The 23,998-nt window shown below is 41.9% G+C and overlaps 4 protein-coding genes across 4 annotated transcripts; 1 reads left to right on the top strand and 3 right to left on the bottom strand.

The window, feature by feature from the left end:
• Positions 1 to 13,941: 13,941 nt before the first annotated feature.
• BDZ99DRAFT_384502 (uncharacterized protein) lies at positions 13,942 to 14,587 on the bottom strand (the record flags this gene model as incomplete). The annotated part of the gene is made up of 2 exons (XM_033715385.1): positions 13,942 to 14,115; positions 14,180 to 14,587. 2 exons carry the CDS (start codon positions 14,585 to 14,587, stop codon positions 13,942 to 13,944), a joined length of 582 nt encoding a protein of 193 aa, XP_033578479.1.
• A 989-nt stretch (positions 14,588 to 15,576) lies between these two features.
• BDZ99DRAFT_276889 (uncharacterized protein) lies at positions 15,577 to 16,354 on the bottom strand. The gene is made up of 4 exons (XM_033713954.1): positions 16,312 to 16,354; positions 16,006 to 16,256; positions 15,684 to 15,949; positions 15,577 to 15,621 (listed from the first exon to the last, which is right to left on the bottom strand). Exons 2-3 carry the CDS (start codon positions 16,192 to 16,194, stop codon positions 15,785 to 15,787), a joined length of 354 nt encoding a protein of 117 aa, XP_033578480.1. The 5' UTR covers positions 16,195 to 16,256; positions 16,312 to 16,354; the 3' UTR covers positions 15,577 to 15,621; positions 15,684 to 15,784.
• Positions 16,355 to 17,443: 1,089 nt separating this feature from the next.
• Positions 17,444 to 18,945, top strand: BDZ99DRAFT_518778 (uncharacterized protein; the record flags this gene model as incomplete). The annotated part of the gene is made up of 2 exons (XM_033725333.1): positions 17,444 to 18,204; positions 18,249 to 18,945. 2 exons carry the CDS (start codon positions 17,444 to 17,446, stop codon positions 18,943 to 18,945), a joined length of 1,458 nt encoding a protein of 485 aa, XP_033578481.1.
• A 2,300-nt stretch (positions 18,946 to 21,245) lies between these two features.
• On the bottom strand, positions 21,246 to 22,051 carry BDZ99DRAFT_461575 (uncharacterized protein). The gene has a single exon (XM_033719646.1). It carries the CDS (start codon positions 21,931 to 21,933, stop codon positions 21,583 to 21,585), a length of 351 nt encoding a protein of 116 aa, XP_033578482.1. The 5' UTR covers positions 21,934 to 22,051; the 3' UTR covers positions 21,246 to 21,582.
• Between the last annotated feature and the right edge of the window lie 1,947 nt (positions 22,052 to 23,998).

Here is a 23,998-nt window from a genome sequence, read left to right on the forward strand (position 1 = left end):
TATAGGAATAGCTACTATAGTTCTAGATCCTTAGTACCTAATAGAATATAGAAAAGGTAAAAACTAGTAAATATATTACTAGGACTTATATCTAGTATATTGCAAAACGAAATATATAAACTATTAGCTATAAGAACAGCTAAAAAATAAGCAGGCGCTTAAGTAATAGGACGGCTAGAGCAGCTAAGAATAAGGTCCTATAGAGCAGCTATAGATAAAGGAACGCAAACTGCAACTATTGCTACTCTAGTAGGAAAAGCCTATATTATAGAGAAAAAAAGAAACCCGGCAACGCAGCCTAACTCTATTCCTATTTAGAACTATAGATATATAATTCTATTAGTTAAGATTAGTAGGAACCCGGTAAAGGCACTACTAAATAGTAGCGCGCAGGGAAATTTTATATTCTATAACTTTATTAAAAGAAACCGGATTCCTTAGTAATAGAAAAACAGACCTTATAGACTATATATAGTAGATAGCATACCTGTATAATATAGTAATAGGCAGGTAACTATAGAAACTTAACTAGGTGTTATATAAATTAAAGAATATAGAGAAACTATTAGTATAAATATAATAAACACGGTAAAATATAATATAATTTTAGGTATACTATAGCTAAAGCAGTATAACCCCTAAGTTAATTAGAAGTTTAGTAAAGTAAAGATTTAACCGGAAAGTAGACTAAAGGGCACCCCGCGCTAGGATAAGCCTAAGTAAAAATAAGATATTAATATAGATACCTTAAAAGGTAAGAAAGCCTAAAAAGAAAATAGGGTAGTAAGCTAATAGTAGCTTAAACCTCTAAGCAGCCGGTAGCTAGCCGAGGCAGTAAAAGCACTAAATATACCAGAAGAATATAATAAATTTAAAGGAATTTTTATAGAAAAGGTTTAGAATACACTACTAAAGCACTAACCTTAGGATTACTATATTCCCCTAGTACTAGGCAAATAACTATAGTTTAGACCAATTTATTTACTAGCCTAGAGCGAGCTAGAAGTGCTGGAAGAATACCTAGAAAAGAACCTAAAGTAAGGATTTATTAGACTATTAGAATTACCCGCAGGTTACCCTATAATATTTATCCTAAAACTAAATAGTAAGCTACGCCTTTATATAGACTACAGGCAACTAAATAAGATTATAATTAAAAACCGCTATCTATTACCTTTAATTTCTAAACTTAAAAACTAACTATATAAGGCTAAGTACTTTATAAAAATAGACCTACGCAAAGGGTACTATTTAATTAGGATAAGAGAAGGAGAAAAGTAGAAAACAGCTTTTAGAACTTAATATAAATACTTTAAGTATATAGTAATACTGTTTAGGCTTACTAACGCGCTAGTAATATTCTAAGTAGTAGTTAACTTAGTGCTAAAAGGCTACTTAAATTAGTTTATAGTAGTATACCTTAATAATATCCTTATATACTTAGAAACGCTAAGCGAATACAGGATATATATGCGAAAAGTACTTAAAAAACTTAGAAAATACAACCTTATAGTAAACCTAGATAAGTGTAAGTTCTATAGGTAGAAAGTCGGATTCCTAAAATACGTTATTAGTCTAGGACAAATTAAGATAGAAAAAGGCAAGGTGTTCTCTATCTAAGAATAGCTAGAGCCCGTAAATTTAAAGGAACTATAGTTATTTCTAGGGTTAGCTAATTACTATAGGTAGTTTATTAAGGGCTACTTAAAAATTATAGAGCTACTTATAGAACTTACTAGAAAGGATATTAAGTATAAATAGACCTTAGAAGTGTTACAGTATCGACCGCAACACCCTACCTACCGAAATTCTGCCGCAGATTGCTATAACTCCAGCAATCTGCACCGGCCTACTACCGTTGGCCGGCCTCCTGCTCTGCCTGCCCTGCTCCGCTCCCGTTTTGCTTCCGCTTCCTATCCTGTCCCGCTCCAGCCACCTACCGGCTGCCCCCTTTTCCTATTACCTAATCTGGTAAGGACCTCGCGTACACGCGTGCCACGCGCCGAAACGGTATAGAGGCCGTACGCCACGCGCTCGGCCACGCCCTTATATCCGGTGGCCCGTCTCCCGTCTTCCTATTCCTTACACAACGTTTTAATTCTCTACGTAGCATTATATATAGCACCTAATTAACGCTCCTCTTTAAGCCCTTAACCTCTTGCGTGTAGCGCTATTATAATATTATATTATGTCTACTTTTACTACTATAGACACCTCTACTAACCTAACTATAATACTTCTAGAGCTTATTAGCTCTATAAAGGAACAGCAGGCTGCCGTAATAGAAGTTCTGTCCGCCCAGAAATAGGAAATTACTGCTCTGCGGGAGGAAGTAGCCGCAATTTAGTCTAAATCTACCCCTACTCTACTACTAGCGCCCGACTAACAATTTGCAGGGCCTTCTGTTTATAAATTAAATAATAGCTTAATACCTGCCAATAATATAAACTATATACGGACCCTAACTATTAAAGTTACTCCGCTAACTTTAATAGACTTCTCCCTAATAGCTGCCGCCCTGCCGACCCTAAAGACTAAACGTCTAATTAACCCTCTAATATTTAAGGGGAGTTAAAAGGAACTCCTAATCTTTGTCCAACAACTATAGTATAAACTAGAAAAAAATGCTAATTAATACCTAACTAAACATGCTCGCCTGCTATATACTTACTCTTAATTAGAATTTAACCTGTTAACGCTTATTAACCCCTTAATAGACTAAGATATCTATACTATTAATTAACTTATCTAATTCCTGCAGGCTATATACAGCAATCTAAACTAGAAACTTATATCCTTAAATTAACTCTATATACTAAAATAAGAAAAGTGTGCCTTTATATTATACTTTACTAAATTCTAACAACTTGCCGCTAATATAGATCTAAATAAAGCTGGCCTAATAACTTAGCTCTAACACTTCCTTTCTAATAAACTCTGCTGTGCAATAGTTAGCGCTACTACCCCGGATAATCTAAATAATTATGCCAACTTAATTGCAAAGTATAATAATAATCTATAATTCCTGCCCGGCCGACCCTTTTAATATTCCCCTCTGTTATAAAAAGACCTAAATATAATAGAAATTAATATATCTAAATATGCTCTAGCCGGCTTAGCCGAATAAGATAAATATTATTAAAAGGGCCTCTGCTTTAAATGCGGAAAGCATAGTTATATCTCCTGTAATTACTTTATTCCCTTGCTCTAAGTCTAATTATCTAGTATAAATAAGCCTTTAAGCCTCTAACCGCGCATATACACGTAATTAACTAATTCCACCTAATTTTTATCTGCCTGCTATTCCTCTATATTTACTACTTTATTCTCTAGCTTTAATTAATCTAGAGGTAGCCGCTTATCCTATATAAAAAAGTTATTAAAAGCTTTATCCCGGAGCTAAGTTGCCCCCCGGGACTATTCTAACCCCGGATTTCTATAAACCTGTTTAAAGAACCTAAACCTAACTCCTAGAAATAATAAATTCTTATTCCTATTTCTATATAATAAGGCCCTACCTATATAGATACTATAGCTCTAATTAATAGTAGAGCTATAGGTATAGGTTATATTTACAGGAATCTAGCGCGCGTATAGAACCTCCGCCTTAACCTGCTTTTTTATATTTTACGCCTAACTAGATTTAATAGAAAAATACTTAAAGAAGGATAGATTACGCACTCTATATAAGTAACCCTCCGCCACCTAAACTATATAAAATAGATCTGTTTCTATATACTAGAACTTAGTAAATATAAGCTGCTACTAGAATAGCCCTGGCTATATAAGCACTATATTAGATTTAACTATAATAACTAACAACTATTATTTTAATTATCCTAATACTAGGCGTAATACCTGCGCAACTTCTAAACCTCTATAATAAGAACTTATATAAAACAGCTTCCTAAAGCGCCCCTTATTAAGCAGTGCCTAATACTTCTAATATAACGCTCTTACTTACAGTAATTAAGCCTGTCTATATAATACTAATATAATTACTAGCTTCCTAAAATAGTACGCTAGATAAATATGCCCGACCCTAAACCTAAGCTAGAAACTAAACCTAAAACTAAATCTAATTCTAAATTTAAACCTAATACCCGGACAAATATCTATATACTAAACGCGGCGTCTATAACCCGATTAGCCTAATAACTTAATTATAAAATCTTTGCTATTACTATTGCCAATATTAATAAGGCCTTAGCTCCGAAGACCTAAACCGACCTAGCTATAAAAGTCCTAGTATAATATTACTATTTACTAAAGACTTTCTTCTAATAGAAAGCTAATAAGTTACCTAAATACTAAATATATAATTATAAAATTATGCTTAAAAACAGCAAACTGCACGGATTTAGCCTGTTGTACAGAATATTATAAAATAAATTAAAGGTGCTAAGGAAGTACCTTAATAATAACCTCGCGAAAGGATTTATCCGTGCTAGTTTATTACCTATTGCCTCTCCGGTTATCTTTATTAAAAAGCCCGGAGAAGGCCTATAATTCTGTGTTAACTACTGCGCGCTAAATACTGTAACTGTTAAGAACTAATACCTAATTCCCTTAATTTAGGAGACCCTAGTATAATTAAGTAAGGCAAAATACTATATAAAGCTTAATATTGTCTCCGCATTTAATTGCTTATAAATCGCGAAAGGAGATAAATAGCTAACTGCTTTCCGGACGCGATACGGCCTGTTTAAATACCTGGTAATACTATTTAGATTAGCTAACGCTTCTAGCACGTTCTAATACTATATAAATAACGTGCTCCGCCTGTACCTAGATATATTCTATACTGCATATATTAATAATATTCTAATATACAGTAAAAACTTTAAAAACTACTAGTATTATATAAAGCTGGTCCTGGAAGTAATAGAAGCCGCCGGCCTATAACTAGATATTAATAAGTGCGAATTCTATTAGAATAAGGTTACCTACTTAGGGTATATAATATTAACCGGCGGAATTAGTATAAACCCGAACAAGATTAAGAATATCTATAACTAGGAAGTCCCCTATAATATTAAGAATATACAAGCCTTTATTAGATTTGCAAACTTCTACTAATAATTTATTAACAATTTCTCTAGCCTGGCCGCTCCCCTAATTATACTTATAAAGAAGAACGTTCTGTTCCGGTTTAATAAGCCCTGCTGTGCGGTATTTAAACAACTTAAGATAGCGTTTACCACCGCCCTAATTCTCTATTATTTCGACCCCGAACTGCTAATTATTATTAAGGCTAATTTGTCTAATTATATAAATGCTAGAGTGCTCTTATAAATAGATAAATAAGGAATACTCTAACCTGTAGCCTACTTTTTAAAATAATTAAGTCCTGCTAAATATAACTATAAAATCTATAATAAGGAACTCCTAGTAATTATCCGATACTTTAAACAGTAGCGGCCTAAACTAGAAGGCGCAGTATTCCTAATTTAGGTTCTTAGCAACTATAAAAACCTGTAGTACTTTATAACTATAAAGCAGTTAAGCTACTAATAGGCTTATTAGTCTAAATACCTATCCTAATTTAACTTCTTAATTACCTACTAACCTGGCAAGTATAGTAAGAAGCCTAACGCCTTAACGCGTTGTACGTAAGATACGCCTATATAAAAAGAAGCTTAAGCAGCCCGAAATTAGATACTGCTCTGTTCTAACCTATTTATATAGTTAAATCTAACAGAAACTAACTAAATAATTTAGGAGATTATTAAGAATAAATACCTAAATAATAAGTTTATCTAGGAAGTTCTAGAGATATTATACTCCGGAGTATACTGCTCTAAAAAGATTACCCTAAGTAAATATAAAGAGTAAAATAGCAAGCTCTACTTCCGCAACTAAATAGCAATTCCTAATAATAATAAACTAAAGATTAAACTGCTTTATTATATGTATAATTCCCCTGTTAGCAGCTACTTTAGATATAGAAAAACTCTAGAAATCCTTTAAAGAAAATACTACTAGCCGTATATATTTAAAATAATCCGCCGATTTATAGTATACTATTACACCTATTACTGTATAAAGGCTTTAAAAGAGAAGTATAATAGCTTTCTAAAACCCCTGCCTATCCCGCAGTATTACTGGCAAGATATTTCTATTAACTTTATTATTAAACTACCTAAATCCGAAGGCTGTACTAATATTATAGTTATAGTAGACCGCCTAAGTAAGTACTAATATATAATTCCCTGTATAATAATTATAGCTAAGGCTACAGCCAACCTATTCTACTAATATATTTAGGTATATTACAGATTGCCTAATATATATATATCTAATTAAGGATTACAGTTTATCTCCGCATTTTAGGATAAACTCTATAAGCAACTATATATTAAAGCCTAATTATTATTAGCCTTCCACCCGGAAACTAATAGCTAAATAGAGAAGGCTAATTTAATACTAGAATAAGTCCTCCGCGCCTATATAAACTATAAGTAAGATAACTAGGTTACCTGGCTACCGTCCGCTTAGTTTAAGGTAAATAACACCTAATCTAAATTAATAATAGTAACACTGTTTATTACTATCTTAGGATAATACCTAAGAATAGGCTTTAAACCGCTATTAGAAACTCCGCGCCCTGCCTATTAAGCACTGCAAGCACTTAAGGCTAATTAGATAGTTAATAAGATATTAGATATTAAGCAGTTTATCCGCGAAGAGATAACTTAGGCCTAAGCAATATAAGAAGAATACGCCAACCGAAAATATATAGGCGCACCGGCCTATAAAGTAGGTAATAAAGTTTAGTTAAATATATAGAATATCTATATAAATTAACCTGCTAAAAAGCTTAATTAGAAGAACCTAGGGAAGTTCCCAATTATATAGATTATTTTTCCGTACGCCTATTAACTAGGCCTACCTAAATCTATAAAAATATATCCTGTCTTCTATATCTTATTACTCCGTCCTGCCGCTCCGCAAGCTAACTACCTGCCTGGCCAGGAGTCGCCCCCACCTAAACCTATTTAAGTTAAAAAAGAAACTAAATAGTATGTTAACCGTATTAAAGGTATACGCCTAAACCGGCACTGAAAGTAATACAAGTACTTAGTCTAATAGACTGGATACAACAACCTGTCCTAGCAACCCGTTGATAACCTGAAGGATACTACTGCTGCGGCTGATTATTATTACCGCCACCCTAAAGCTCACAATCCTGCGTCCGATAAGCCCCGTCCTGCTAGACCCTAAAACCTTAATTAAGATTTAATTCACGGCCCTACTCCCGATAAATAGCCGTATATATTACAAACAGCGCCTCCTACTCGCCAAGAGACTTAGGTTTAGGAGGGGGGTACTGTCACGGTATCGACCGCGACACCCTACCTACCGAAATTCTGCCGCAGATTGCTACAACTCCAGCAATCTGCACCGGCCTACTACCGTTGGCCGGCCTCCTGCTCTGCCTGCCCTGCTCCGCTCCCGTCTCGCTTCCGCTTCCTATCCTGTCCCGCTCCAGCCACCTACCGGCTGCCCCCTTTTCCTATCACCTGATCTGGTAAGGACCTCGCGTACACGCGTGCCACGCGCCGAAACGGCATAGAGGCCGTACGCCACGCGCTCGGCCACGCCCTTATATCCGGTGGCCCGTCTCCCGTCTTCCTGTTCCTTACACAACGTCTTGATTCTCCACGTAGTATTGTATATAGCACCTAATCAACGCTCCTCTTTAAGCCCTCGACCTCTTACGTGTAGCGCTATCGTAATAAGAAGTATAGAGCGTATTTAATAAGTTAAAGGTATAATTCGCCTTAAAACTAGTGTTGGCAATTTTTAATCTATAAAAACCAGTTACTATTAAAAGCAACGCGTTGGATAAAGTATTAGAAGCAATACTTAACTAACTAGATAAATAAAGGAAACTGCACCCTATAGCGTTCTACTTATAAAAGCTAAGCCTAGCTAAGCTAAACTATAATATCTATAATAAGGAACTGCTAGCTATAGTAGAAGCATTTAGTTAGTAGAAAGTTTACCTTAAAAAAGCGGTATATATAATACAGGTGTATATAGACTATAAAAATCTAATATACTTTATAATAACTAAGAAGTTAAATAGAAAATAAGTAAAATAGTTAGAAAAACTAGAAACCTTTAATTTTAGGATTATATACTAAAAAGGATCTGAAAACGCTTATATAAATGCATTTAGCCGAAGGCCGGACTATATAGAAGGAGCCGGAAAGACTAGGCAATTTATACTTAGGGAAAAAAGTTTAAAAACCCTTAAATTTAACCACGTATAGGCAGTAGTTGCTTATAGGTCCGAGGATAATAAGTAGTATAAATAAATTAAGGCAGCCTAAAAACTAGATTAAGAAAGCCGGGATTTAGCAGGTTATAACTGGCAAAGTTTGCGCCCAGAACCTATAAACTAAAAACACGGAGAAATCTAGAACAGTATTATTACCTTATAGAATAAAATATTTATACCTAAAACCTTATAAAAAGAGCTTATTAAGGAATTCTATAGTACACCGGTATATAGGCACTAGGAAGTGGAAAAAATATAGGAAAGAATTGTAAGGATATTCTATTTCCCCGGACTCCGGAAATTAACGGAGAAAATTGTATATAAATGCGAGTATATAAAGAATAAGTTAGTATAACACGCACTATATAGACTAATAAAAAGTCCCTTTATACTAGAAAAGGTATAGAAATCTATTATATAGGACTTTATAGTTAAGCTACTATAGTCTATTAAACCTATAACAGGTATAAAATACAACGCAATATTAGTAGTTACGGACCGATTAACTAAATATATATACTTTATTCCTTACTAAAAAGTATTAATAGCAGAAAATCTGGCCTATATATTTTTAAAGTATATTATTAGCAACTATAGGCTACCCTAGAAAATAATTTCAGACTAAAATAAGCTTTTTATATTAAAATTCTGGCAGACTTTTACTATATAACTAGGAATAAAGTATAAGCTTTCTATAGTATTTTACTCTTAGACGGATAGGTAAATAGAAAAGCTTAATTAAACTTTAGAATAGTACCTATAATACTATATTAATTATAGGTAGGATAATTAGGTATTACTACTACTAATAGCCTAGTTCGCCTATAATAGTGTATTTACGGAGATAATAAAGGTATTGCCCTTTTTTATAAACTATAGTTTTAATCTAGAGGCGTATTAAAAACCCTAACTTAATAGTATAAGGGCCTAAAAGGTACTACTATTAGTTAAAAGTATTAAAAAGCTATAGAAACAGCTTTTAATAGATATCTAATTCCTAATACTAAGGTTAGTAAAATATTATAACTAATACTAAAGTGTTGCACTAACCTTTAAAAGGGGGGATAAAGTCTACCTACTCTATAAAAATATTAAAATAAAGTAACTATTTAAAATATAGAATATTATTAGCCTAGTAAACTATAAGCTTAGGCTACCTAATAGGATAAAAATACACCTAGTCTTCTATATATTACTACTAGAACCTATACTACCTAATACTAAGCTAGAAAACAATATTAAGGTTAATAATAATAATAAATATAAGGTTAAGCAAATCCTAGATTCCTAATAGCATAGTTAGCAAAAAAAGTACCTAATTAAGTAGAAAAAATACAGCACCTCTAAAAATATATAGGAACTAGTTAAAAGTTTAGCAAACTATTAGAAACTCCTGCAGTAGTTTTACCGCCAGAATTCGGAATAGCCTAGAAAAACGGTAATAATACACTGTCTAACTAGGAAAAATTAAAGGAATCTGGAGAAGAAATGCTACTGCTATATAATTAGAATATATAGCAATAGAACGGACGGCTGGCAGTGCCCAGCACACCCCGAAAGAAAGAAAAATACCCGACAGTTCCCGAAGCAGAAGGCAAGCCTTCCTGCTTAACACGCTCTTATTCTTTCTACTTAGCCTTTTTCTAATCCACCTCCTTAAGTTCTTTAAAGAACTCTAGACCACGCTAAAGTATCTTATTACTATAATAATAGAGTAACTTCTCTTAAAACTCTAGATGTTTAATCTTTGCTATAGCCGTATAAAAAGCAGCATAGGCGGCGGATTTCTCCGCGCGCAACCGCTCTTTTTTATAAGACAGTTTTCGCCCTAAAAAACTTAGTAATAATAAAAACAATAAAAAACTACACTAACTTATAATCTGCGGCCGAGGTACTACTTACGTTGCAACGCGCTTATTATGCGCGCACGTACTCCGAACAGCAGTTTAAGTTAGCTTGCAAAATAATATAAGAAAGGTTGTAAGATAGGTAATAAGAATAAGAAACTATCTTAACACTAATATTATTAATATAAGAAGTAAAAATAAGGCAGTTTTTGCGCTTTTTAGCTTTTAGTGTATTAGATATTATAAAAGAAGAAATAGAGTAGTATAATAACGGCCCAGCAGATAGGGCATTGCCAGCTACTTATCTAAGACCCCACCACGGAAGTACTTTCGGGCTAAAAGCCTTAAAAAAGGGAGTAAGTATTACAACCTGTAATATAAACCGCCTAAGCGCAGAGGCACTTATAGAGATAAGTAAGTAGATAAAACTAATTACGCAGAACTAGGTTACAGGACTAAGGGGGTCACGTGTAGGACGCATAGGGATCCTAGATTCCCCCACGGACTGCTAGTAGATAGGAATAATCTAAGAATAGGACATTACAAGAACAGGGTCACGTGATGGCTCGTTAGGCTCACAGCGAGCAGGAACGAGCTAGCTCGACGAACTCGTGGAAGAGCAGGCGAAGGACAGACTCGCCCGGCTCGTGAACAAGCATAAAAAGCACGTAGGTTTCTTAGGACGGAGCTTTTATATATAGGGACGCTCCTTTGTATAGATAGGAACCTTATATTTAACTTAAGACTTTAATACTACCTATTAGAAGTAATAACCCTGTCTTATATTTTAATTAATTATTGCCTTACCTTTTAAAGACTATTGCACCCTAATAATAACTTGCCTATACCCTACCTTAGTATATAACACTTAGAAGGTATAGAAAAAACAACCCGTTATATAAAGGTTTAGCTAGTAGCTATAAAGCTATTTAGGAAGTTCTTATTATATTTAAATAGCTACTCTTGGCCCTTAAAAAGCAGAAAAAGAAGCTTAAGGCTATTAACTATAAAAATCTAGATATACCTAAAGATTACTTAGTTATTAATATTAATACCGCTTATAAAAAGCTTATAAATTACTATAGGAAAATAGAAAACACCCCTATTTATTTTACAGCTATAATACTTTATCTAGTATATAAATATGCGCTTAAAAGGCTATAAAAAGTGCTAAAGAATTATAATATAAAGCGTAATAGGCTATATTTATATAAAAACTAGCTTTTAAATAGCTATAGCTTTTTCCGGCTACTATAGCAGGTATATAAGAATAAGGTAGCTATAAAGGCTGCTAGTACAGTATCTCCTATTTTATTTCCTAATATAAGGCCTGTAAAACGCCGTTAAATAAGCCCTATAAATAACTAAGCAGACTTTTTTAGAAACTTTATAGAGAAGGGTAAGTAGAAGATAAAGAAAACTATTAATAATAAGTATAAAAGGTAGAAGCGCAAGCTAACTCTAAAATAGAATAACCTACTAGTAAAAAACCCTATTTAGTACTAGGTTATTATAAGAAATTACTATCCTATTCTAGGCTAGCTAGCTATTAATATCTACTTTATCCTAGCCTTTTTAGCTAATTATAAAAAAAAATTCAGCAAACTTAGTAATCTTCTAGGCGTACAACGCCTTAATATAAAGCCTAAGTTACTTAGTACTTTATAATCTATACGCTTCTAGTATTAAATTAGTATTAAACCTCCTAAGTAGTAATTAACTTATTAATTAATCTATTAATTAAACTAATTAATTCAACTTAGGGGTTAAAAAGTATTAATCTCATCAACTTAACTTAAGCATTTTAGAAATTAATCAAATCAAATTAAATTAATCACAGCCTGTTCAACAAAGCAATTAATTAACTTGGAGACGTTAAAGTTGATTAATTGATTAATCCCCACTCTGGGCAGTCAGTAACACGTTTCTATTCACTCCTCTCAGCTTCCAATGTACAGCTGAAGACTCAGCTCGATTGTTGTTTGCCACCGTTGCCACCTGAAACCCTTATTCTCTCTTCACTATATAGCTACTCGTTAGCACCTCAATACGACTCATGCTTTCCTCACCAATCCTTTACCCTTCCTACGCCAGCTACCACAGGACCTCAGAAGAGTGCAACTCGTAGGCAGACCCTCGCCCTCTAATGAACTCGGTTGGCTAACACGAACATTTATCAGAGCATTACCAAACTTTCCGAACTTGGCGAGGCAACCATAAGAAACAAAATGAAACCCGTTGCTCTATTCCAATCTTTTAATCCTAAATTCTCTCTTACGCCTATGTCTCATAATGGTCCGCGTGTTATACGTCTTCACTAAGGCTAAAACCAAACGTATCCCCGGCGAGTGCCCAAATGGACAAAGTTGGCTTGCCTGCCGCGTGAGCGCAGAGGAGAGGGCAATTTGGGGAGTGGAGATGATCCTTGACTCCCGAACGGTGGAATGAGTAGGATTAGAGTATATGGTCGGGTGGGAGCCTTCATTGGAAACTGCTTCAGATCTTGACCTTTGTACGAGAATGGGCCATAGGTACAAGACCACCCATTCTCAAGTTGCAGAAGGCGGCGAAACGGAATACCTAGTCACTTGGGATCTTACTTGGGAGCTCGCACTAAATCCTAGCGGTTGTCTTAAAGCGTTGGTAGAATTCTATCAACTTCAGCCGCACAGGTTTGTTTAGGATCGGAAGGATTTTCGAAATCTAGATGCATTGGCACCTCGCATACACCAAGTCTAGGAACCTGATTCTCGTTTCCGAGAGGTACACGCTGGATCCAGTTTTCAGTTTTCATAGTCGCATGCAGGACGGGGTATAAAGGAGTGGAAGGGAGTAGAGTAGTATCAATTCGATGGCCTTAAATGATAACAATCTTTGACCCATCCCATATCTCCTTATACTCGTCTTTATTATCGTGCGGTTGTCAGTGTAGAAACTATGTGTCTCTTTGTTATTATCTCGAGATCTCCTAGATACCCAGCATTGGAAACGCGACATCTATTACGTCGATGGTGGCTACGAGTAACTCGAATCGGTCAATTGATGTCCTGGGATGAAGAAAACCCAAGTGCCGATTCAGACTCCCTGCCGCCGCCGTATCCAGCTCATGACGAAGTCGATTCACGAACCCATTTTGCGCATCTGGTGAAATATTTCTGAATCCAGTTTCTGGGCTGTCTACCAACTAGATATAAAGATGTGGGGAAGGGAGCAGGACAACAGTAGCATCAGTTTGTCTCTCTCCGTTATCAAATACCTCTTCACACAATGTGCCTCATCGTTGTTTATGCCCGCCTCTCTAAACCTTCATCATCGCCCCAACGAAAAATTTCTGCACGAAAAGGCTATCTGACTCGTTTCTGCCGTTGGATCTTTAACTGAGCAGAAAATGAAGACATAATTACCTCACTAGACTTCGAAATACCTCCACCTTATAGCATCTATACAGATGCCGAGGATAACACTTCCTTAGCCTATGACGGGGCTGCCACTGGCTCCATAAATCTGGACCTCTCGCGGACCTTTGAGAGTGAGAGTGTAAGCTATTTGTTATGATTACATGGAGAGGTAGCTAATCATATATAGATGGATTGGGAAGCATCTCATGAGAGAGATTAGGTTGAATCAGTGCGGTTTGGTCATGGGAAGTTTACCAGGGCGATGGGGTTAAGAAGGACGGCGTAATCCAATTAGAGCTCAATTCGGATCTATTTGACTCCAAGCTATTCTTTAGCCTCGGCTATATTGCACTATGGTGGACTCTTCGACCGACGAATTAAAGCTATTGAGAGAGCTATCGTGAGACTATTAGAAGCCACGCAAGCATTCCGGGAGACCGCTCCGATCGAAGAAAGTATCTAGAAACCAAGGCTCATACACATCCATCCCATATTTCCCAAGCCGTCGCAGTACAGCTAGAAGCCTATATATCTTCTGCAGTGACAGCGTACCACCGATCTCCCCAGGGAAGCGAAGCATTTCCTGGAAGAGCGAGTCAGCAAAGGAACCGAGGGCCACGTAATTGTAATTAGAGATGTATACTTACAATGCTCTCCCCACGATCAACAGCGAAGTAAAGTTTCCACTCGTGTACAGATGTAATAATAACAGGTAACGTAACAGTAGATAGGCGGCTGTCGCGGAGACGTTGAACACGCTCGTGCCAAGCGCTGACCCAGATACCAACCTGTACCATTGCGGCTACCTCAGTTCCCTGCGAGGTCATGACCTCGATTGTAATAACCGTAGGATTATGCGTAAGCGAGGCCGAGAGGGACTGGTTGACTGTTCGATATTTTGGAGGCTGGTATGTTAGCCACTGGTTCATATCTATGCCGGTGGGAGGGATGAGGTTGACGGCGAGATCGACGAGCTTAGACTCAATGTACTGCTTCCCGATACGGGGCAGGAAATCTTTGATCGGACGAGCATGAGTGATGATCTTCGGCTCCATGGACGGCTGATCGCGAAAAGCGGCGGTCAATACTGGCCAGTGAACGGAGCAGTACCATTGGGTCTCACTGTCGCCCTCAATCTTATGCGCTTGGGATTTGACATCTTGCATTTGTCGCATTTCGAACAGTAGAGATTCGTCGGTCCTCGTGTCATCAGTGAGTTCATCCTTGTCCTCAATGTTGATATTCAAGCCGAAGGATTCCTGGAGCAGATTAGCAGACGTTTGTGCACGAAGAAAAAGAGGGAGAAGGATGAAGAAGGCGTACATGAATTCTTCTCGGAATGTAGCCGTTCCCTTTGCACAATTTCCGTAAGTCTGCCCAGAGCTCACGCACGTCGTCTGGGATGCTCTCTCGGACCTTGTCCTCGTCCGATATGTACTCGACCGGCTTTTTGAGGAGTTTCAAGTGAGCGAGGGTCTTCGCAGGGCTTCGGTCGCGCTCGCGCTTGTTTGAGGCTGCAGATTGTGTAGACGCGGAGGAAGCCTCGTAGCCTAGGACGAAAGAGTAGTCGGATTCGGATCGACTCGAAAGAATCGGTATGCTGGTTAGCCGCGGGTGAGCCGAATCCGTAGGTTGGCGCCCGCGACGGACTGGTGACTGGCTTGCGGTCGAGGTTGGCATCACACCCTTTTCCCACTCGCCATCGCTTTCATCTTCCAGTATTGAAATTGAAATTGCGCCTGTTTTATGTCCAAGGAGCTCGCCCGAACCGCAGGCTCGCGTGGGTCCTCAACCGGTCGTTCCTTCATCTTCGTCGGTTTAATCGGAGATCTGGAGCGTGTACGCATCGGAGACAGGCACATATTGGCGTCGGCGGGCTCCAGCGGCTGTCGTCGTTTGAGAGGTGGAGGAGGTTGATAGTCGCTCGACCGGGTGCGTTTCTGTCGTGCAAAGGTAGAATTCGGAGCAGGGCGCTGGACGGATGGTCGATCAGGAGTATTGAGCTGGTCATTGAGCCACTTGCGGATGCGGATGGCTTTAGGGTCATAGTGCGATGGAGGGGTGTTAGGTATGGCCATGAGGATGCGAAGTGTTGTGGTGTTATTCTCGTTTGTTTAGTCTAAATACCGCGGAATGGGGCCGTGCACTTATCGATAGACATACGTGGTGCATCCGACACCAGCCACCCAGGTCGTGGCGGTGCACCAACGCTCCTTATTCACATGGGCGAGGCTACGCTATTTGCGCGGAGTTTATGTTTTGAATCGGCACTCATCAACGCCATCGCCCTCCCGTCGCATACCCGATTGTCCTACTACGGGGAAAGCTAAGTCGGGCAGGCGTAGTTTTCCACGGTCCATCGAAAATGGAAGATGGCCTATGAGCTCCTCCATCTCGAATCCCAGCCCCTCGAAGATCTTATGACTCATCTGGGTAGCATTAGGTATTAGGATCCCTCAGTGACAACGCTTACTGTTGCAATTCCCCGCGCGATTTCGTCGCCTAAAGGGATCACTTCTTCTCCAATCCCATTACGAACGCACTCGTCAAAGTTTTTATCGACGGGCTTGTAGTCATCATTGTTTGCAAGCCACTCATCCAGGTTTGTTATCATGTCCTGCGCCTTTTTGCTAAACACCAACACCTCCAGGTGTTCTGGCATCGTGGGTATGGTTCAGGGATGAAGAATGATGTGTCTGGGAGCGCTTGGTTTCACTGCAACACCTGAAAGAGCAGTTAGTGTCTATCATTATTGAGTATTCCAGCCTTACAAACATGCTTCTTTCAATGCAAGGTATGTCGCTGCTAGCTGGCCGGGCGTTTCGGCCAGTTGTTTGGTGGGTTTAAGCCAAGGCTTGTGCGCGGAGACTCTTCGACGGCAGTGATCGGTGGCTTTTGCGGACGTTGTTGTACCTGAAGGGCAAGGAGATGTCGTTCTTGTCAAGACAGAACCCTTCGCCCGACTTTCCGTGGTTCTGCCGGCTAGCGCATAGGCATGTTTTGGGCTGCAGGGTGGAGGGGTATAATAGAGGGGTACTCGGATTAATTATACATCCGCGCTATGCTTGGCGTCTATCCTCGTGCTCTTGTGCTCTACCAGCTCTTAGTGAAATTACCGTCTCCTCGAATTATGCTCCCTTCCGTGGCTTTTGAAGGCTTGTATCCAGGCCTACACTGGCCCGGATGACTGCAAACCTGCGGAGTCAGCGCAAGTGTGGATGCATGTACACGTCGGAACGCAAATTGGCACGGCTGATGCTGCTATGGAGACCCTGCACACTATATAACGGCAAAGCCTGAAGACGAGACATTATGAACCTCCATCTGGACTGAAGCATTGAGGTCAGCTAGTACATCTACATGATCAAATATGAGTTGATAGCGGAGCGTTGAATTCAGATCGTGGAAGCCATGCATAAATCAGTCAAATTCGTACTCGTCAGCCGCGGATCGCCCTTTTTGGATTCTTCATGTCTCAGCCACCAAACGGGGCATGCGCTAGCGCAGCCCCTTCAGCCCTAGCCAAGCAGTGCTGGTAAAGATATAATGTGCGCCCAGGCCCCGCTCGGATGTCAACTCATTCAGGTCGCAACGCGTTAAGATACTCTTCAATTCAGCATCCCAGCAGCGTCCTGACTCCTTTGATGACCCCACTCTTCTGCTCCCAGAGAACAGAGACATACAAAGTCTGAGAAAGAGCTTGGTTCAGTGTCGCTGCTATCGCCGCAATTCTGTCGTGGCGCCGGGTTCTCGGTATGCATGGCAGGTCGTCCTGATGTTCTGTGTGGGTAAGCCTCGGCCGCTCCCGATTGGGCGAAGCGCGGGGTTGCTGGGGAAACGCGGCCCAGCACGAAAACGGCTTAACCGATCATGTCCTGCATCAACAGCTCCGTTCCCGTCGTCTGGCCGTCATGGCTTCCTCCACTCTCTCCTCGCACTCCTTCGATCGAGTCCGAGACTGGCTGCGCGCCTCGCCCGACCCAGCACTCACCGCATCGCCGCTCCGCCCGCCAACTCCCCCAAGATCGCCCGCAATCATACCTCCACTAAAGCGACTCCGCGACGCCTCGCCGTGCAACATGGATAACGGCAATCCCCCGCGCAGCTCCAGCCCAAGCAAAAGACGGCGCAAAGAAGATGACTCCCTCCCTGGACATAGTGCGTCGTGCACCAGTAGCGTTGCTCTGTCTGAGCGCACTGTCTTAACCGCGACGGGCAGCGCAAAGCGAACTTCCAGCCCGAGTCGCCATCTTACAGAGCTGCGGACCGCTCGACCCTCAATTTTGCTTTCACCTATAACAATGCCACCCAAACCACTGCCAGATGACGCCATGACACGCTTGGGGGGGCTGAGGAGGCGGTTAGGCAGTGCTCTCAAGGGTGGCTATATTCCAGGAGGTCTGAAGGACGCGATTGAGCAGGACCCGGACTTTCGTCTATCCGTTTCCATGGAGCCTATTGAAGAAGAGGCCTTCAATCACGAGGATAGCCGCACACTGGCTGACTTTGCGCTTGTCGACACACTACAACAGGTGAAGAGGATATTCCAGGCCGCCACTCTCTGCACACAGTTCGGAAGAGACGAGAACGCATGGTGCTTCAGCGTTGTCTGGCCACTTATTGGGCTTGCCCTTAAGCTTCACGGCAAGGGCAAGTGGCGGCTTGAGAGCGTGTAAGTCCCGCTCTCCCCGTATGCCTTCGCCGCTAAACTCCTAGGCAATCTCAAAACATAAATCCCCTGTACCTCTCTCGCATACCTGACCTCTCTACGCCGAACAAGGAACGCCATCTCTTCCGTAAAACGGATTTCTGCTTCTCATACTCATACCACGATCCGCATTTCCGCGCGCTATACAACCGGCTGGAGGAAGTCAACGCAATGCATGTCTCGCATACCACAGACAATTTCACCTCGCGCGCTGTTCTCTTTTCGGGGATTGAGGTCAAGCCAGAGAATGGCGACCAGAAGGAGGCAGAGCTGCAGATGGGCATCTGGATGGCGGCGAGTTTGCGGAAGAAGATGGAGTTAGCAAGGAGAGCTTTTTCCGAAAGTCCTGTGTCGGAAAGCGAACCTGAGTCTAATTATAGAGTCGGCCACGATTCGAACGAGACCCAAAATCCTAGTATTAATGTAGATGATACCTCCATTACAGCTTTCCTTGAACCCGCCCTCGCCATTATCGGTAATGAGCACAAAATCTATTACGCCTACCCGTCTTCTGCAATTGGGGACATCTCGATCCTTGGACCGGACGAAAAATTCATGAATTTATCAACGCGCTCTGTTCAGGGCATCTTCAAACTCATTATTTTTTATGCTACCATCTTGGACTATGGATATCGAGTAGAATTGGAGAGTGGGCAAGAATCGGGGGGGGGGACTCTGGGGCGACTATTTGGAGAGGGTTATTAAGGAAGCTGGTAGAGGCATTTACCGATGAGGTAATGAAAGAGATTTGGATCTGGTTCATATGCTACGCATTCATTAATCGTAAGTGTGATTCGAATGGGAGAGGACTGGCCCTCCATAGCTAACAGCAAACCTTCATACTTAAGCCCGTGTTTGCAATCTGCAGTGCTGACACCCGAGATAGGTTAGTCAATAGCTCGAGTTTGGTGATTCTCGGACGCTGTGGGGTTGGCTGGTAGGAGAGGGCCGCGATGTATATGGTCAAGGCAAGCAGCAGTGACCGGTGTTGGAGAATGGAGGCGTTTTGGGGATAAAGGATAGCTGGGGGCTGGGGCAACCAGCTGCGTCCAAATATGGCCCACTGGTCACTGCGCCGCAGAAGGCTAAGGTATATTCTTATTGCTTTTGTCGAAGACTGCAGATGGTTGCCCTACGAAACTCACCGGTCATGCCTGCCAGGCTGGCAGGCGATAGAAATTTTATTAATTAGATAACTAGCCAGCTGGTCAACAGCGAAAATTTGAAGCGATCCTTTCAGAAACCTCAATACTTACGCCTTTCATGTGTCTCGTCCGTACCTATTATTTCCAGGGTTGCTGCTGTGCCGATTAGAGTGTCTGGGAAGAGACAGATGACTGTGGCGGACATTGTTTCGGGTAGCGATGTCACGTGGACTAGAGGAAACCCAGACCGGCCGGGGAGCTGCCCTGACTGTGCCTACAAGACGTCTTCAAACGCGCCTTCAAACACGCTCGTGGCCTCCAGTTCCACCCCAACGGAACGTCCTCTGGCATCGCTCTTATCGCCTCCGATCCGCGTTCTCATCATCACTAGCCCAGCTCTTCTTGATTTCTATCGATCCGAAACTCCAGGCAGACACACGGCTTATTCGTGCATTCTTCATACGAAAGCTCGGCCTTGCTGAGACAGATGTGGTCACAGGAATAATACGGCACTTAATCACGAGAACTGCTCGACACGTTTGGATAATATTCGACTACGGCGTTCCCGAGAATAGCGACAATCCTCCAGTTGCTACTTTCAAGGTATTGGATAGGCGCAGCTTTCCAACTAAGACATTCCAACACCCAGGACTAGAGAAAGAAGTGAATGATACTGTGGAAATATGGGGTCGGAGAGCTAGCTACGCATGGTGCAAAATTTCCTAGTTAAACCGATCTTCGGAAAGATCGAGACGCATGAGAACATGCGAAGCATTAATTTGCGGCGATCCATCATTATGTAAGCTCTTATGTGAGATATTGTGGCCTGTACATTGCTAAGATACATATAGAAGCTATTGCTGGTAGCTGTTATGTGGGGATTGGCAAGTTGGTAGAGCTGGCTCATTCTCCATTATGCGCATTTTGAAGGCTTCTAGCTTTAACCTGCCTCCGCATTTTTGAGGTCAACATCTCTACCAATTGCACGTGCCTATTTATTCCCTCGTTGTTTTGGTCGTCGAAGGTGTGGGAAGCGTAGGGCGGGCTGAAGGGCACAGGAGGATGTACAATCAGAGGAAAGTGGCGGCAGCCCATGAAAGGGCCACAGAGAATATCTGCAGACCAGGTGCGAACTCAAATCTCCTAAAATCCTACATATCTATAACCATGATTCAAATCCCCAGTGGCTCTGGCATCATATTCATGCATTCCCTTTCAAACCATGGCGCGAAGACATCGCGGGTCCTGCAAGCAAGAAGCTGGATAGTAGCGACAATTTGGTAGACGCCGAGGGCGGAATTGGTACTGCAATCAGTCTGGCTATACATTCGTCCGCGTTTTCAATTTGCTGTCTCTACAACCCTAGCCAGTCTCTTCACTTCGCCTTGCCAATTCTTCTCTACTCAGCAGTCGGGCAACCTCGATGGCGTGTCATGCATCGAGACGACGAACCAAGCAGAGAAGTTTAGCCAAACACAGTACAGCTCTCAGGCAATGCTCAGACCTCACATCGAATTACGCCCACCTCACCATTCTCGTCGACGTAGCGCAGTTGCGGTACGCGGCAATCGTGCTCGCGACGATTCTAGGCTTAGCCATCTTGTTAGTAGCACTGTTCATGTACTTTAAGTCAAAGCGATGGACAGCGAAAGGCGTTGAGTGGAAAGAGGGAGACAATGTGGAATTGAAGAAGAAGTTTATGGAGATGGAGATGGAGATGGAAGAGGGTACGGGGGTTCCGAAGAACGGGCTCGGGGGTCGGTGGTGTTCGGTGCTCTAACAGCGTTGAAGAGGAATGGAGAAGGGGAAATTTGTGAAGTTAGGCGTGTGTGTTTATTATTGAACGATGAAAGAGATTAGTCAGCGGTGGTAAAAGAAGGTAAGTATTTCATCAAAACATTCCCTAATACGACAGACAACATTTTTGATCTTCCTCCTTACAGCACTACTAATCCTGCCTCAAAACGACCGTTCTCCTCCGGATGGCGTCACGTTTGCTTTCCATCACTTAACTCACTCTCTGCCCTTTGGCTCCTGTGATTAGTCAAGTCAGAAAGGCAAAATATCCTTTAACCATTTCCTCAGCCTCCTCCCTTGCTTTTTCAGTTGTTTCTCCCACCACTCCGTCTCCTCCTCCTCGGGCCTGTCAGGCACTTCATGCGGTTCCTCGGGTGGGTGCGGGTCAGGGATTTCGTGGTCAGGGAGGGGGTTCGGGGAAAGGATTGCCGATTTCGAGCTTGTTCTTGTCGGGTGGGTTGTCGGATGGGTTCTGAGGAATGTTGTTGTTGAGGAGGGTGGCGTTTTGGTTTGCGGTTGTCGATGCGTCTGAGGCGCCGTTGGAGTGTTTGCCTCCACCGTGGGATCCGCCATGGGAGCCAGTGTGACCTCCGCCAGTGTGGGATCTGGAATGTCCGCCGGCGGAGTGGCGGTGGTGTGATCCGCCTGTGGGTGTATTAAGTAGTGCTGGATTCGTCCATATCTGGTTTACTGTTTGCCAGGGGGGTATGCCGCCGCTGTAGATACCGCCGCCGTGGTGGCCTCCGGGCATCGTATGAGGAAGTTTTAGAAGAGTGAGAGGTGTGAGAAGATGGGCAGTCTCGCGGGGTCTTACAACCTCGATGTGTCAGATTAATGACGAGGATAATAGCCTTTGCGAAATCAGACCTGCGACTAGTAATTGGTTTGTTGGACATTACGAGTCTTTTATATCTTTTTCTTCTCCGAGCAAGTCAGAGCATAGCCAGTGAAGTTACGATCATCTTGTGCCGCAGTCATATCGAGTATCCGCTGGAAAGTCAACTGCTGCTTTTGAGGTGCTTATTAGCAGCCAGTCAGATGCTCCTACGTACATCTATCTACGCGCATCAGCTTGGCTCGCAGTGTACAGCTGAAGACTCAGTTCGCTCGAACTCAGCTGAATGCTCTGTTTGTCACCGTTGCCACCTGCAAACCTCTTTTTACTATATAGTTTCTCGTTAGCACCTCAATACAACTGAACTCAGGTTGAAATTGATGTGAACTCTGATTTCTATAGACGTCTAGCTAGTTGTATATATACTAGGGGAAGGAAGGGGGCCACCCCCAGGGTGGCGCGCTAGTAAGTTCAGATGAGCCCTGCACAGCTGAGGCTTCAGCTCGGTTCTCTACAGCTGAGATTTCAGCTGGGTTCTCTACAGCTGATGTTCGGAGAGTAGCTTTCTGGCATATGAGTTGTTGATCCTAGGTTGTAGTGCTGCAACCTGAGTACTGATGCTTCCTTCACTGATCCGTTGCCCTTCCTACGCCAGCTGCCACCAGCTCCCACAACAAGATGCCATGGCTCAAGCAAGCCATTGATTGGGTGCCACCGTACCTATTTCAGGCTGTACCAGCGGTCTACGCCGAGCTATTCATCTCAAATGTTCTCCTCTATCGGTTCGAAGATTGACTTTCAGGCTCTCGAACGAAAATGGCGGGCAAAATGGGATTCTCGGGGAACAAAGATACAATAAGAGCGAGAAATATGTCTCTAAAATAATCCCATAATCCCGTTCTACGTGGACCACATCGCAGGCCCACAATAATGGGGACACTCCAGTCGATACTGTAAGGAAACGAGCCACTGCTCCTCGGAACGGCAAGACAAGCATGGTTGGCCAGATTCTTTCTATCTACGATACTGCCCCATCGGACTCTCGACTGGAAAACGTCCATGCCTACAGCCAGATATACGGCACAGACGTCGTTTGAACTTGCGCTATTTTCAGTCAAGGCGCTGATACGGATTTTCCTATCCATGAGCAATCAGTAATCAACACTCAAAAGTGGTTCGAACGCGCTTAGGACGCCGTATAGATTGCCTATACATTATATGAAGCCACCCAAACCCATCCTTCAGTCACGCTTCCCGACCCCGAAACACGCGATGACCCGGATATTTCTCAGGTTGTGAAGAAGCAGTTCTGTGTTGATTTGAAGAGGCATAAGGCCCGTATATATAGCCTATGAAAGGGGGGGGGTACTCCCCTGTTCCCCATTGTTACGGATATGGAAGGATGTAACGCCACTGACACGCTAGTAGTGGCAACCTGAGTATATTACTGACAAGATCATGGACTCCGATATGGACTCTATTGGATCCTTTGTCCATGTGCCTCCGGAGAGTCCGGGAACACTCGACCGGGATACAGATGAACGCACTCGCGCTCTTTGGCTTGCCTCGCAGGAAGCTATTTTGTCGATGACTTGCGAGTCAAAATCAGTGGACCCTGATGAAGTCTGGTTCCGACTCAACAGCCTCGTTTCTTCGATTATTCGTTATGAGGGAGAATATGGCCCCCTTAGGATCGACTGTAGCGTTCATTATCACTCGACTCGGATTCTACTATCACTTCTTGCACTTTTTGCACCGTCATTCGCAGAAGAATGTTGGTTTGCGTTACACTCAGGTTGCAGCACTACAACCTAGGATCAACAACTCATATGCTAGAAAGCTACTCCGAACATCAGCTGTAGAGAACACAGCTGAGATCTCAGCTGTGGAGAGCCCAGCTGAAAACTCAGCTGTGCAGTGTTCAGCTGAACTTACTAGCGCGCCACCCCGGGGGTGGCCCCCCTTCCTTCCCCTAGTATAT

Source organism: Mytilinidion resinicola, assembly GCF_010093595.1.
Source record: "Mytilinidion resinicola strain CBS 304.34 unplaced genomic scaffold BDZ99scaffold_7, whole genome shotgun sequence".
Classification (NCBI taxonomy): Eukaryota; Fungi; Ascomycota; class Dothideomycetes; order Mytilinidiales; family Mytilinidiaceae; genus Mytilinidion; species Mytilinidion resinicola.

Coding starts and splice junctions, on each gene's coding strand:
- BDZ99DRAFT_461575 (XM_033719646.1), bottom strand. CDS start 21,933: ATGCCCGGAGGCCACCACGGCGGCGGTATCTACAGCGGCGGCATACCC.
- BDZ99DRAFT_276889 (XM_033713954.1), bottom strand. CDS start 16,194: ATGCCAGAACACCTGGAGGTGTTGGTGTTTAGCAAAAAGGCGCAGGAC. Junction 15,950..16,005: donor TCGCGCGGGGAATTGCAACA/GTAAGCGTTGTC, acceptor ATGAGTCATAAG/ATCTTCGAGGGGCTGGGATT.